A 16855-nucleotide genomic window follows, 5' to 3' on the forward strand; every position below is an offset into this window, starting at 1 on the left:
AATAAAGGATAATAATAATACATTTATTGGAACTGTTATTTGAGATAAGGACTATTAGAGATTTACTCTTTTTGTAATACAGATCTGTTAATAAGTTGTGATAGATCACAGTAAATGATCTCTATTTAATATACCTTTTACTTGTTTGTTTCATATTATATCCATTTGGATATTCTCTTTTACTAGTAGATGTATTAAAAGCTAAGTTTTAGAAGGACAATATTACATACTGTGCCCCCAAAAAATGAGTCTTCTTTTTTTCATGTCATGTATTTGCTCTATGCTGTTTTCTAATTAAAATAAACAGTTGAAATTATATATATACATATATTTACCATGCCATAATTCTGCCTGGGCTTAAATGTGCACGCAAGCGTATTTGTTCCAAAAGGCCTTTGTTCACATACCTGCAGCCTAGTGATTCTAGCTAGGGGTGTGCACCGGCCACTTTTTGTGTTTTGGATCTGGATCTTTCTTCGTGTTTTGGATCTGGATTGGTTTTGCCTAAACCACCCTTCCGGGTTTTATGTTTTGCATCTGTATTTTTTTTGGAAAAAAGCATAAAAACAGCTAAAATCACAGAATTTGTGGTTTCTTTGTTCCTACGTTATCATTAACCTCAATAACATTAATTTCCAGTCTATTCTGAACACCTCACAATATTGTTTTTAGGTCAAAAAGTTGCACCAAGGTAGCTGGATGACTATGCTAAGCGACACAAGTGTGCAGCACAAACACGTGGCCCATCTTGGAGTGGCACTGCAGTGGCAGACTGGATGGTAGTTTGAAAAATTAGGCCCCAACGAGTACATAATACAAAGAAAAAAAAAAAGAGGTGCAAGATGGAATTGTCCTTGGGCCTTCCCACCCACCCTTATGTTGTATAAACAGGACATGCACACTTTAACAAACCAATAATTTCAACGACAGGGTCTGCCACACACTGTGGCTGAAATGATTGGTTCATTTTGGCCCCCACAAAACAAGCTGGCAATTAATCTGTCCCTGCACAAACTGGCTCTACAGAGGCAAGATGTTGTCCTCATCCTCATCCACCGATTCCTCACCCTTGTCAGTGTTGTGTACATCCTCACAGAGTATTAATCCGTCCCCGCTGGAATCCATCACCACAGGTCCCTCTGTACTTTCTGGAGGCTGGTCTTCCTGTAATAATTGATCATTCATTTTGATGAACATCATCTTCTCAACATTTTGTGGAAGAAACCTCCTATGCCTTTCGCTGACAAGGTTCCCGGCTGCACTAAAAACTCTTTTGGAGTACCCACTGGAGAAGGGCAACTTAGGTAAAATAGAGCCAGTTTGTACAAGGGCCTCCAAATTGCCTCTTTTTCCTCCCAGTACAGGTACGGACTGTCTGATATCCTACTTGGATGCTGTCATCGATATAATCCTCCACCATTCTGTCAATGGTGACAGTATCATATACTGCGACAGTAGACATGTCAGGAATTCACAAGTCCCACATACTGAGCGGAATCGCTCCGTCTTAGCTCCTCCTTCACTTTCTCCAGCTGCTTCTGCAAAAGCCTGATGAGGGGAATGACCTGACTCAAGCTGACAGTGTCTGAACTGACTTCACGTAGGTGGATGTATAGGCTTGAATGGCCTTTTGCTGCTCCTCCATCCTCTGAAGCATATAGAAGGTTGAGTTCCACCGCGTCACAACCTCTTGCTTCAGGTGATGGAAGGCAGGTTCAAGAGTGTTTCCTGGCACTCCAGTCTTTGGCACGCAGTTGCTGACTGGCGAAAGTGGGCAGAAATTTTTCGGGCCACCCAAAGCGTCTCCTGCACGCTCTTGTAGTTTTTCAGAAACTTATGCACCACCAAATTTATTGTGTGAGGAAAACATGGGACATGCTGGAATTTGCCGAGATGTAATGCCCGCACAATATTGGTGGCATTGTCAGATATCACAAATCCCCAGGAGAGTCTAAGTGCGGTAAGCCATTGGGCGTTGATTTCCCTCAGTTTCTCTAAGAGGTTGTTAGCGGTGTGCCTCTTACTGAAACCGGTGATACACTGCGTAGCCTGCCTTGGAACGAGCTGGCGTTTCTGAGATGCTGCTACTGGTGACGCTGCTGTTGTTGCTGCATAAGGCGATACATCTACCCAGTGGGCTGTCACAGTCATATAGTACTTAGTCTGCCCTGTTCCACTTGTCCACATGTCCGTGGTTAAGTGGACATTGGGTACAACCGCATTTTTTAGGACACAGAGGACACTTTTTGTGATGTCTCTACATTCTCAGTATCGCCTGCCTAGTGAAATGGAATCTAAACGGGATTTGGTACCGGGGACACACTACCTTCATCAATTGTCTAAATCCCACTGCACTAATGGCGGATACCGGACGCAAGTCGAACACCAACATAGCTGTCAAGGCCTCAGATATCAGCTTTGCAACAGGATGACTGCTGTCGCACTTCATCCTCCTCGCTAAGGACTGTTGGAGGGTCAATTGCTTAGTAAAGAAGTTGTGGTGTTCCACCTTCCTCTCTGGGATGATGAACGACTCCCAGCAGCAACATAGCAATGCAGGATCCTCAGGAGGAATCCCGGATAGGAGAGTAGTCAGTCATGCCAGTGACATGGCCTGCAGGACAGTTGTTGTCCGGATTTGGACTGAAATATTTCCAGACCAAAGAGGTGGGATGTTTGGTCTTTTGCCCAGGCATGACCGTGATGGGCTTTTTCATCCCATGGACAACTGTCTCTCCCGGTGCCTGATTTAAACAAACCACATCAGAATCCTCCTCATCAACTTCCTCCTCAGCGCCAGCTACACCAATATCCTCATCCTGTTGTACTTCAACAGTGACATCTTCAATTTGAATATCAGCAAGTGGACTGTGGGTGCAAATGGTGGAAGGAGCCACCTCTTCCCTTCCAGTGTTGGGAAGGTCAGGCATCGCAAACCACCGCCACACTTGGACTCTCTTGTGATATCTTCTTAGAAATAGAACACACAGTTCTTTGCTGTGCTTTTGCCAGCTTGACTCATTTCATTTTTGTAGCGGGAGGAGGGCTTCCATCGTCATGTGAAGCTGAACCACTAGTCATGAACATAGGGAAGGACCTTAGCCGTTCCTTGCCACTCCGTGTCGTAAATAGCATATTGGCAAGTTAACGTTTCTCCTCAAATGACCCATTTATTTTTTAAGGTCATTTTACTGAACTTTGGCTTTTTGGTTTACATGCCCTCTACTATGACATTGGGCATCGGCCTTGGCAGACAACGTTGATGGCATTTCATTGTCTATGTCATGACCAGTGGCAGCAGCTTCAGCACTAGGAGGAAGTGGTCTTGATCTTCCCCTATTTTATCCTCCGTTATTTTTATGGAGTGAATAACCCCTGTAAAAGTTTTTGGTTTGTTTGAAGGGCAGCATACCCCTACACCACACAGGACAGCACCTGTACAATACTGAAGAAGGTCAGCGACCTACACCACAACACACAGGACAGCCCCTGTAAAAGGTGTTTTTTTTGAAGGGCAGTGTACCCCTGCACCACACAGGACAGCACCTATACTTAATTTAAGAAGGGCAGCGGCCTACACCACAACACACAGGACAGCCCCTGTAAAAATTATTTGTATTTTATATTTTTGGGCAGCGTAGCCCTGCACCACACAGGACAGCACCTGTAAACATTACTTGTATTTTTGGGCAGCAGCCCCTTGATAGGAGCACAGCACCCCTGGCCAATGACAGGGGTGGCTGGTTAGCACACAGAAAATATATATATATATTTTTTTAACTGGTGGTGGTAGGTGAAGAGAACACCCCTGAAGGACGAGCACCCCCTGAACACAGCACTACAGCCAGCCCCTTTGGACAGGATAACAGCCAGACCTTATATGGACAACAGCCAGCCAGCCCCTATGTATTTGGACAACAGTAGCCAGCCAGCCAGCGTCAGCAACAGCTCCCTCCCTCTTCACAGTAGCCAGCCAGCCCAGTATTGTAATGTATATAACTATATAAGTAGTGTACTACTAAGTTTATTATTTTTATTTATCATCACAACAGTACAGTAGCCAACAGCTCCCAGCTCCCTCCCTCTGCCAGCCCCTATGGACAGGACAACAGCCAGCCCCTATATGGACAACAGTAGCCAGCCAGCCTCTTCACAGTAGCCAGCCAGCCCAGTATGTAATGTATCACACAACACTAGCCAACAGCTCCCACCTCCCTCCCTCTGCATGCACGTTCCACAGCCGGAATGAAAAATGGCGGCGATTGGGGGACCATTTATAGAATCCAAAACCCGCGAGAATCCGACAGCGGGATAATGACGTTTTGCCTCGATTTCAGTTCCGAGCCAGGTAGGAAAACCCGAGCCTGACTCGTTTCCCGTCTCAGATCGGGGGGGCTCAGGGGGTTCGGATTTTGGAAATTCTAGCTATAGACAACACCTATGTTACTGTCCAATATATTGCAGTTGCCATTACTTGCACCACAGTACATGGATGTAATATGTAATAGGTCAAAGATAAATACTGGCCATTACAAATATATAATATTCTTTGTACACAGTCATATATTTTTATGATTTAGCATTGGATCACTCTAAACATGCCACCCACACTGTGCACATTTTGCAGCACATTCCTCCATCTCTAAACTACAGCAAAGCACATAACAAAAAAAAAATATTCAATTTTAAACTTCCCCTATACTTTCATGAATTGGCCCACACCATCTTGCTTCTCACCTTGCACTATCCTTGTCTCCTCTCCAGTGCGCTCCCACTCATAGTCAGTGGAGTCAATTCAATTACCCACGAGCCGCCTCATAGCATAAGTGCAGCTATATGCTGAATCCAAATACGGACGGATCTACTCATGGGTGAGACCCAAGCGGTAAATGCCTGGTACCTTCAGAGAGGTCAGTGACACCTGGAAGGCTCCTTGTTTGTCCCTGGAACCAATTGAGTGGAACTCAACCCCTTACCCTGATTACAGGGCCGGAACCAGTGTTTGAGAACTTCGGGATAGAGCAGTGAGTAATACAGATAATGGATAGCCCACCTGTAATCTGCTGACATGCTGGAAACCGATTACCATAGCTGGGTCACTGGAGCCTAGACCCTCCTAGAGGATTCTATATCCAGCACCCAATGTTTCTTGACAATGTCTTTGAAATACTGGCCAATTCTTCTGCAAGACGAAACATTATCCACCATTCTACCATCCCAGCCGAGAATAGTTTTCCGGAAAGCAGCAGACTGTAGGACCAAACTGGTCAAAAACCACTTTAAATCAAAAGAATCCAGGCAAACCACACTAACCGGCACTCCACTAGGAGGAGGTTTCCACTACTGTGGAGCCTGCCTAGCATGCAAAACCACCAGAAAGACAAGTACAAAATCCATCAAGACAATAACATCCACATCCAACATAACAGTTTAGACAATTAAGGACCATTTAACATGCCACAATAAAGGGTTCATATACCTATTGAAATGTCCCTGTATGAAACAATACGTTGGGAGGACCATTAGACAATTGAAAATCAGAATCAGCGAACATATTCGCAACATAAAAAAAGGTTCAGAAGACCACTCCCTGTCCGCACACTTTAAAAACTTTCACCAGTGTGATCTAACACTCCTATATTTTGTAGGCATCAAAAGTGTAAAACCTAATTGGAAGGGTGGCGATTTCATGAAACAAATAAAGAGGAACTTAGATGCATGGTAATCTTAGACACCCTAACACCGAAGGGCCTCAATATAGACAATGAGGTTAAATCCATTATTTGCACCTAAATCGACGGCACCTGATTGTGCTAGACCATCAAACCCCATCACCATATGTCCTGAAAAGGTGATTATAGCGTGACCATTATCAACTCTCTATATTATTACCAATATCTGTTTTACTTTACTCTATACGGTATAGACCCTAATATAGAACCATACATAAGAATTCTTACTAGATATGTACAGTTTTATCTCTCTCCGTTAGTCTACCTTATAACCCTGCACCTCTTTTAATTTCCATTTTACCAGCCTAGTATATCATCAACCATCCCACCACCATGTGGGTGTAGTAGGTATTCAAATCCTGACAGCGGCAGCACAGCAAGGGTGAAAATCCCGATTGTCCCTAAGGTAAGTATCGCTAACCTAATTCCCCGCCTAACCCTCCCTTAGGGGTGCCTAACCCTAACCTCCCCCCCAAGTGCCTAACCCTAACCCCCCTCTAAGTGCCTAAACCTAACCCCCCCTTCCCCGCAGCCTAAACCTAAGTCTCCCGAGGAGGGTGCCTAGTCCTAACCTCCCCCTGGGGGTGCCTAACCCTAACCCTCCCTTCCCTAACCTTAACCCTCCAGGGGGGTGCCTAACTCTAAGTCCCCCCGGGAGCCCTAAACCTAACCCTCCCTCCCTCGCGGCTGTCCGCGCTCGGCGCCCGGCATCACTTTGATTAGTATGCCGGGCGTCGGTCTTCCGACGTCTGATTAATGACAGGCGTCGAGTTTTCGATGCCTGTCATTAGTAAAACGCCGGGATTAGAAAGTCTGGAAGCCGGCAGTCGGGAATTAGACGGTCGGCTTCCAAACTACATCCCCACCATGTCATTTTCATAGACAATACATTTATTTTCTATGAAAATACATGTATGTCCGGATAGTCAGATTAACATACACCCATCAACATCAAGATCACTGATTGTCAATTTATTAGTTTATTTATCTAAACACGTGTCATTATCTGTTCCTTACTGCAAGAGCACTAGTACGAGTACAGCTGTCATCACCCTAATATGAAATATACAAACCACTACGAATTAATGTGTCACCATCCCATTATGCTCGATCCCGCTACACATCAAGGTCATTAATACGACTACAACCGTCATCACCCTACCAAGAATTAATGTATCATCATCCCATTATGCCTCCATTATGCTCCATCCCGCCCCACATCCAACAGAACCATGCATAACCATGTATAAACAGCTGAACAATGGCACATGGTACATTAGATCTGATTTAATATCCATTAAACGCTAATTAGCAACTAGACCACCTGCTGCAGCTTATCCAACATCCATGTATTAAGACTGACATATGTACCTACCAATGGTCGATTACCATTAACCAGGCAACCTATCAGAATGCGAGCATGCTCTACCTATCAGAATAAAGGTGTGAACCTATAAAAGGATTTAATCTCCTCTCTGCCACATCTAACAACACAGAACTCCTAGAGGAAGGCCGACGGTGGCCGAAACGCGTTGCAGCATACACACGTCCACGTTTGCAACCAGCTGTACCCCATCAACTGCCACCCCAGTCCAAAAACGAGGAAGGTAGGTACCACGCAGCGGTCATGTGACCCGGAAGTCACCCAGGGAGCGGAGACGCCAACCACATTTATTATTTATTACCAGTTATTTATATAGCGCACACATATTCCGCATCGCTTTACAGAAAGAATATTTGGCCATTCACATCTGTCCCTGCCCCAGTGGAGCTTACAATCTATACCACATCTACAAGCCGAGTCGACATCCATAGAGGGCCGAAGACGGAGAAAGCAGCAGCGAAAGATCAAAACCGTTCTCATCCCCTCCCTAGGCAGAGGTAGACTGCTGTATGGTCAGGACCAAGAGCCATGTCACACCAAGCATGGCGCTGGCCCCAGACGCCGATCATTCACCTCAGCCAGGGACCCCTGCCACATTGCCCCGCAGCCGCACACTCCCGCCCTGAAGGTAACCCAGGCACCGTATCCCCATCCACATACCCTGTATATACGGACTATCCTAGGGGTTAGTAACAGGACGCCACTACTAACCCTCATCCCAGAGGACATTTACTTTTATCATATTGTAGTACACTCACTTATCCACATCTGAGTGCATCAACACACCAATTAGTACACAGTTGTACTACTGCATGGATTGTTCTACCACCTAGACAACATATTTTCTTTCTTAGTTACTGTTTTTGTTTTTCCCTTTTATTTGCTCCTAAAAGTATTCTGTGTTGTATTTGATTCTATTGTGTATAGATCAGATTTCATGTAGCTACTTATCCTTTAAGTAAACTTTGATGATTTGATTATAAACAAGTGCAACATTCTTTCTCTTTTCAACACCATACTTATTATTAACGATTTATACACAACTGTAAGGGTTGAGCGCTGTATTCCCCATTGTATTATTGTATCATTAGAGAGTTAGACAATCTCTCATACGAGCTGCACACCCGGTACAGACACGTCCCCTCCAGTGCGCAGCCTACTAAATACTTGAACGAAATATATATTAGGCTTGCAATGTTATGTGAAGGAATCAGCCTTGTGGTACTACAAATCCCATGATGGACAGGTGATGCGCTTGATCTATGTGCAAATAAAGATATTTATACCAAGTTACCCCAAGTGACAAGCTGTATCAGAGTTATTAGGTGATGTCATTATAGTGGTTGAAGTGCGCAAAGCACCAGTGATGACATAATATGCAAGTTCCTACATCAGATCGCATGGACACCTGAGACGCAACAAAAGCATGGTTTATTAGTACAATCCTGCTAACCCCTGTGGCATCGGAGACCTGTGTGAAACACCCGCATCCTATGCCTCACACGGAATGGCAAACTCATGAAAGATTGTGGCAAGATGGGTTTATAAAAGCTGACTCTTAAGGTGCGTATCCACTTGCAGATCTTGAAACGACAGTACGATTACAACATTGTAATCGTAGTCGTTCCTCTTCCCCTGTAGTGCCTACACTGAATGATATGTTGCTCAGTGTAGACACCCTCCCTCATCCCTGAACATGCCCAATCTGTCGTTATTGGCAGATTGACCGGGATGTTCAGGCGATGACTGATGTCAAAAACAACCAGCGGGAGCGCACATCGCTGGTCGTTTTTGACATTTTCATGCTTAAAATGCACTATTAATGAACGATTACGATGTCGTTCAATCGCTCTGTTTAATTGGCAAGTGGATACGCAGCTTTATAAAGTATAACCAGTTATGCTGTAAAGCCGCATAGCCACTTGCCGATTAAACAGAGCGATTGAACAATAACAACATCGTTATCATTTAATCACTCATTAATCGTGAATTTTGAGCATGAAAATGTAGATGGGTTAAATGACAGGCGTCTATATCTAGACGCCTGTCAATTTCCCGACGCCGGAAGACAGGCGCCCGGCATCCCTTTTGCTTTTCTGCCGCGAGTGGGCAGCCGCAGGGGGGGAGGGTAAGGTTTAGCGCACCCGGGGGGGACTTATGGTTAGGCACCTCCCCAGGAGGGTTAGGCAAGGGGGAGGCACCCCCCTGGGGGACTTAGGTATAGGCAGTGGGGAAGGGGGTGTTAGGCACTTACAGGGGGGATTAGGGTTAGGCACTTGGGGGGGAGGTTAGGCACCCCTAAGGAGGGTTAGGTTAGTTATTACTTCCCTGAGGACGATCAGGATTTCCAGCGCTGTTGGGCTGCCGCGATCTGTTCATCTGTCGGGCTGCCGCTGCCGGGAGTCAAACCCGCTGGCCGCATGGTATTTTATTACGGGTCTCGCGCATGCGCACGACGGAGCTCCCTCCGTCGTGCGCATTAGGGCATCATCGACCCGCTTGCGAGCGCGTCTGAATTAGGCCCCAAGTTCATTGTCATGGCAAAGAGGGACTTTGCAATTAATTGCAATTCATCTGGAGTATATGCAAATTGCCATCATAAAAACTGAAGCATCATCGACCCGCTTGCGAGCGCGACTGAATTAGGCCCCAAGTTCATTGTCATGGCAAAGAGGGACTTTGCAATTAATTGCAATTCATCTGGAGTATATGCAAATTGCCATCATAAAAACTGAAGCAGCAGACTTTGTGAAAACCAATACTTGTGTCATTCTCAGAACTTTTGGCCATGGCTGTAGGCACCTTAGTGAAAAGCTAGGTACAAAGCAGTGCAACTAGAGGAGGGGGAAGCCACCACCTATACATACATAAATTGCCCCAAGCCTCAGCCATCGTGCACTTTGGCAAAGTTCTCACATGTATATTATAAAATAAACTGTGTAGTAACATTATAGTACATAGGATGTATGTTCCCATGACAGCTGGACTCTAGAGGGCACAGGCTGCCCCTGCCTGTCTTTGCTGAGCCCAGGTCCATTATTACAGGACGTGGCAGGCTGTGCATGACGTCACTGGTATGACGTAACCGGTAGCTCGTGCTGACTCTCCGGTGACCCCGCCCGCCAAGCAGACACGGGCTGTAGTGTGCCCGTCAGGAGGCGGCGCCCGGCGAGGCGCTTCCGGGTTAGCGGGTCAAATATACGGTGAACTGGATTACCGGCCTCCGTCGCAGACATGGTTACCCCCCGGTACGGCGGCTGTGTCTCCGTGTGACCGGCGCGGTGGGGTGTATGGCGTCCTTGTCCCATCTGGCAGCCTGGCTCTCCCACTCTGCCGCCGCCCGCTCATACGGGGTTTTCTCCAAAGGCCTGAGCCGCACTCTGCTGATATTCTTCAATTTGGCCTGGAGGCTGAGGATCAAGTTCCCCTACCTGTATGTCATCGCCTCTATGATGCTGAACGTCAGGCTGCAGGTGAGGGGCCCTGGTTACCCGGCTAGCCAATCTCCCCACCAGTCCCTTCTCAGCCCCGCTTGAATACTGTCCATCCTATTGCCCCAACCCCTCTGCCTTTCTTATCTAATATCCATCATATTGTCCTAAACCCCATGCCCTTCGTATATACTTGCCATCCCTTCTAAAATATTCTGGCCATCCTATGGTCCTAACCCCTCTGCCCTTCTTATATACTGGCCATGGCCCCAACCCCTCTGCCCTTCTTATATTCTGGCCATTCCCCATGGCCCCAAACCCTCTCCCTTTATTATATACTGTCCATCCTATGGACATGGGTTGGTCACTGAGAAGAAAATGGGAACAATTCATGAGAAAGTCAGAGACAAATAGGAACAGCAAAATATGTATGTGTGTGTGTGAAATATATATATATATATATATATATATCTATATTTCACACACATCTGTGCAAAAGTTTTAGACAGGTGTTGAAAAAATGATGCAAAGTAAGAATGCTTTCACAAATAGAAGTGTTAGTTTATTTTTATCAACAAAATGTAAATTGAATGAACAGAAGAGAAATTTAAATTAAATCAATATTTGGTGTGACCAGCCTTTTCCTTCAAAACCGCATCAATTCTTCTAGGTACACTTGCACACAGTTTTTGAAGGAACTTGGTAGGGAGGTTGTCCCAAACATCTTGACGAACTAACCTCAAAATCCTTTTGTCACTTCATGTAATTCCAGACAGACTCAATGATGTTGAGATCAGTGCTCTGTGGGTGCCATATCATCACTTCCAGGGCTTCTTGTTCTTTACGCTGAAGATCTTAATGGCATTGGCTGTATGTTTGGGGTCGTTGGCCTGCTGCAGAATAAATTTGGAGCCTATTAGATGCATCCCTGATGGTATTGCTTGATGTATAAGTACCTGCCTGTATTTCTCAGCATTGAGGACACCATTAATTCTGACCAAATACCCAGCTCCATTTGCTGATTTGAAGCCCCAAACTTGCAAGGAACCTCCACCATGCTTCCCTGTTGCCCACAGACACTCATCATAGTACTGCTCTCCAGCCCTTCGGCTCAAACCAGTGGGACCCAGGTACACCCATCTACTGTTTGGAGAAGTCTGGCCAGAAGTAGTCTTCATGGAAGAATTGCGGCCAAAAGCCATACCTTTTGATGTGGAAACAAGGCCAAGTGACTCAGCTGTGCACGAAAACATAGGAACTGGGGTGCTGAAAAATGGCAGCAGGTGCTCTGGACTGATGAGTCAAAATTTTAAATAAGTGGCTGTAACAAAAGCCCTTCGTGAACAAATTGCCTTTTGTTACAGCCACTTATTTAAAATAGAGTGTCTGCAGGCAACAGGGAAGCATGGTGGAGGTTCCTTGCAAGTTTGGGGCTTCATATCAGCAAATTTGGTCAGAATTAATGGTGTCCTCAATGCTGAGAAATACATGCAGGTACTTATACATCATGCAATACCATCAGGGAGGTGTCTGATTGGCTCCAAATGTATTGTGCAGCAGGACAAAGACCCCAAACATACAGCTAATGTCAATAAGAACTATCTTCAGCCTAATGAAGAACAAGGAGGCCTGGAAGTGGTGATATGGCCCCCAAAGAGCCCTGTACTCAACTTCATCGAGTCTGTCTGGAATTACATAAAGTGACAGTAGGATTTGAGCAAGCCTACATCCACAGAAGATCTGTGGTTAGTTCTCCAAGATGTTTGGAACAACCTCCCTACCGAGTTCCTTCCCAAACTGTGTGCAAGTGTACCTAGAAGAATTGATGCTGTTTTGAAGGCAAATGGTGGTCACACCAAATATTGATTTGATTAAGATTCCTCTTCTGTTCGTTCACTTTGCTTTGTGTTAATTGATAAAAATTAAACTTTTAAAATGTATATTTTTTAAAGCATTCTTACTTTGCAGCATTTTTTCCACATCTGCCTAAACAAATCCCATACAGCGGTCTGGCATATGTTGGCTAATAGCAGCCAGTATTTACCCTGCATGCAAAAAATAATAGTTTATGTACACCCCTTGCATTGCACAATGTCCAGTTGCAAAGTTATTTGCATTTTTGCTTTGCTCCCAACTCAAGATTAAGGCCCTTCGTCTCATAACACTATGCTTGTTGGCTACACACAGCACAAAATGGACAGGATTATCACAAGTAATAACTGTAATATATATTTAAAGTGAAATGGGAAGTTGGTCTCCTAAAAATATAATTCCACTTCCTAACTGATGAAATCAGGGAACCACAAAGGATGTGCAGTATTGCAACAGAGGGGTGTAATTTTAGCCCTGACTCCTGTTGCGTCATACTGCCACTGCAGCCCATGTGCATAGTATTTAAATGGCCCATTGCCACTGGTTACTGCTGTGGGGTTTTGAAACGTTACAGTAGGCCGAATTAAGCTACAAGCGAGGAGCCTGGATTTTTACCCCTTCCCTGCATAATTAGTTACTCTTTGTGGATGCCAAATTATCAGTTTCTCTTGTCTATTTTAGATTGAATATATAATCCTTTTTTTTTATTTGAATCCAGAACAAAACCCTAACAATGATACTGGTAGACAGAATGCTTTACAAAAGCCTGAGCTTGTAACATACTTTAATGCTTCCAACCATGGCCTGACATTGATTCAAATCTCTTTCAGGTTCACATAGAAATCCACTAATATCTGGATAGCTGCTGCAAAAGGAAGTCCTAACTGAATTGTTTGTATGCACTAACTATGGATGGGCTGAGGTCTAGTACATCGCATAGCAAACAAGTCTTAAATTCCGCTTGTTTACAAGATAAAGATACCTCGCTGCAAGATGTGAATGCAACGTTGTGGAAATATCTCTTTCTACGTTCAAGTTCTCTACTAAACTCCAGGAAATCTTCTTTGTCGCTCTCAGGAAATGTAATTTATACAGAGTTTTCCCTCAGCCTGATAATTGCAGGGGTCATTTCTTAAAAAGGACAAACCCGTTTTAGCCAGTTTCCTAAATTACTCTTTTTATTTCTAGTAATATTTTCTTATGAAGTGGTGATTTTAGCCGGCATGCCTGCCACCAGATACACAAGATTCTATCCAGTATGATAAATGTATCTCACTCGTCTATAAATTAGCTTCACAGTTTTGAAAAGCTGAAGATGTTATCGCTCTCCAGAGGGGCATCTTATGGGCACGTGGAGTGTTTGTGCAGAGATCTCCACCAACACGTTGGGGCACTGTATGGTTTTCTGGCCTGGCATGGGAGAACTACCAGAATGTCAACACAACTGCGTGCCAATGTAAAGGATTTTTTTTCAAATTTAAATTAAAACCCATGTACATGGTTGGCATTTTGCTGGTGAATCTGTGGCATGCTTTAGACCAAGTAGCGAAAAAAGCATGTACTATTGTTGTTTGATCAAGGAAACCAGTCCTAAACGTTCCAAACTTGCACCTGCATCCTTCTTGCATGGACAACTATAATAATGACACTGAAATGCTTTAGACTTTTTTTTTTTTTTTATTATTTATTTTTTTTAATTTATACTTTTAATTTTTTTTCTCTTCTTCACCACATATGGGCTGATTATTGAGGATCAGTGATCCTGAATCCACCAGGACTTCCATTTTATTTAGTTTTAAGATGAGCACTGGAAATTTCAGTACAAGGAAATGCTAATATTTGTTTGAGATGTGACTCTTAGCACAGTTACTCAGGTGCTGGCCAAGACGGGTAATCTCCTCTCTTGGTGTCTTTTGTATAGAAAGCTTGATTGTACTACTGCTTCATTTTATGTTGTTTTTTTTTAAGATGTAAGGAAGCTGATAAATAGTCTCACTGCCCCCGGGATCCTGTTTGTCTGAAGATGCAGAAGTTTAAAAAATTAAAAATATCAACTTTTTTTTTATTTTTCCCATTATCAGTCATTCATGATCTACGATTGTCCTAATGCATAGAGGAAGTGCCTTTTCTGTGCGAGGGAGGAGGTAGCTTTACAAACCAATGTGCCTGACTTTCCTCCCGCTGTCTAATGCAGTTGTGGACAGTTAAGGTTGCTGGTGGGTAAGTCTCAGTATCTGCTGCTATAGGTGTTCCCCCAGACACACTGTTTGGAAATCCATTCATGAATATAGATGTCTACCAGGGGCACACTGTTTTGGGATTCATACATTCATGAATAGCAAGTTTACACTATCAAATAAATTATCAATTCTTAAAATATCAGAACTTGCTTATGGTGTTTTATGACCCATTGATGTTTTAGCAGTGTGATCTTATTAGTTTGACACCTGTTTCCAAAAGGACTGATGTGACTATGATACCTAGAATCCCATGTTTCTTTTTATATAGAAAAGTGAAAAGCAGAGTGCTGAAAATATCAACATCAATATAGAACTACAATCATTTACAATAGTAAATCTATTGGTGGAACACAAAAGTTGTATACATGATGCCCTAGGACAGTGGTTCTCAAACTCTGTCCTCAGGACCCCACACAAGTCGTGTTTTGCAGGTCACCCAGCAGGTGTACAGGTGTAGTCATTACTCACTGACATTTTAAAAGAGCCAGAGGTGGAACTAATCATTTCACTGGTTCCATGGGGAGACCTGGAAAACATGCAGTGTTTGAGTTAATTAGGGCACAGGTTCTCAAACTCTGTTCTCAGAACCTCAAACAGGTGTCCTACTGTTATATTGCTAATGACCCATAAAACGTCTACCAAAGAGTAGTGTAGAGGTCTGTAAAACTATCAACAGGAATTTTTTTTTCCCTTTGTTATAATGAAATACTGCTTGATGATTTAAAAAAAACTTTGTTTATTGCTCAGGGATTCACGTTAAGTCGTATTATAACAATAAACAGTTATAATGTCAACATATGTTGTAAGGAAGGAACTGATACCCAATGCTGAATGAGCCTACAGCTAGTACCGGAACCTGCAAGTGTAAGTATTAATGGTCTACAGCATCATAAGGAATACATAATTGTGTAGCTCATTAACATCTGTGATGCATGAATGGGATAAGGATCTGTTATAATACCATCCGCGCTCCATGAATGGATATTTGAAAGTCAGTATCTGCCCCACAAATTTCTAGCAACTTGGTAACTTCAAGAATGATTAGTCCAAGGTTTAGCAACTCCATTCATGGAAATAATCCAATCAGAATCCAAACTCCCATTACAAAAAGCGTATCCTCCTGGACAGGTGTAGGTAATACGTGGCACTCCCTATTTCCCAGCATGCCCTGACACAGTTTTACTGTTATGGCATACTAAAACTGTGGCAGGGCATGCTGGGATGTGTAGTTCCACAACAGCTGGAGTACCACATGTTGTATACCCCTGCTCCAGGATCTCCTGTTTCAATGATGTGTTTCTCTGACAATCAACCTGATTTCACCAGAGGAACTTCTATATAATAAGATGTGTCCCCCTACATCTATCCTCAATACGTCACTCGGCGCAACGAAAATGTGCCTAAGTGGCAATGCGATGCGACTAGGAAGCACCAGGAGACTGCGCTGATTAATTTGATATGTGACACTTTGTGTGCGACAGCGTCTGTAAATGGGACTTGGCATGGAAAGATGCTGCGGTAGCACTTTGCATGCTGATTGAGAGTCTCTAGTGCACATAGATTTACATGTGTCACATATCAAATTATCAGCAGTCTCCTGGTGCGACCTAGGGCCGTGTTCAATTAGCGGCGAAAAGTTGGAATCCGCGGACAAGTACGTCTTTTTGCCAGGCTGAAAAGTATCGCCGTATTCAATTGCAAACGCAATGCAATGTAATAGGCGAAAAAGATTCGCCTATGAATAGGTGGTGAGAAGAAGTCGAAGATCACTATTTTGGGGTGCAAAAGTGGGGAAACCACTCTGCATCCTTGGGACAGCCACCCAAAACCCAAAGGATAACTGCATCAAAACATCACTTTAAACAAGTGGAACACCCCAACAAATTAATTTGAAAATGGGGGCGAAAAAGTACAAACTTAAAAAGTAGCGAAATAGACTTATTGGGGGTCTGCAAGTATGGGGGAGGTTTTTTTGAGTGCAGGTGCTTGCAACGGTTGCGTTTTTCACGATTTTTTTAAACTTCACTTTTGAAACTTTAAAATATGCTAGCACCCATTTTCAAGTACCCTAAATTTGACAGGACAACTTATTTTCTCACAAGAAACCTGCCCTATGCTATTCTTCACCACTTGTACAAAATGCTAAATTGAAGCAAATTACGACAAAAAACAAACACCAAATGGCTTCATTAGGGC

The 16855-nt window shown here is 43.8% G+C and overlaps 1 protein-coding gene across 1 annotated transcript; it reads left to right on the forward strand.

Annotated features, from left to right (window-relative positions):
* The first annotated feature begins 10202 nt into the window (after positions 1 to 10202).
* SMIM10L3 (small integral membrane protein 10 like 3) lies at positions 10203 to 15796 on the forward strand. Its single transcript, XM_088451853.1, has 2 exons — positions 10203 to 10589; positions 13250 to 15796. Exons 1-2 carry the CDS (start codon positions 10407 to 10409, stop codon positions 13268 to 13270), a joined length of 204 nt encoding a protein of 67 aa, XP_088307979.1. The 5' UTR covers positions 10203 to 10406; the 3' UTR covers positions 13271 to 15796.
* Positions 15797 to 16855: the final 1059 nt, after the last annotated feature.

Source organism: Taudactylus pleione, unplaced genomic scaffold (assembly GCF_031769625.1).
Source record: "Taudactylus pleione unplaced genomic scaffold, aTauple2 ptg000032l, whole genome shotgun sequence".
NCBI lineage: Eukaryota > Metazoa > Chordata > Amphibia > Anura > Myobatrachidae > Taudactylus > Taudactylus pleione.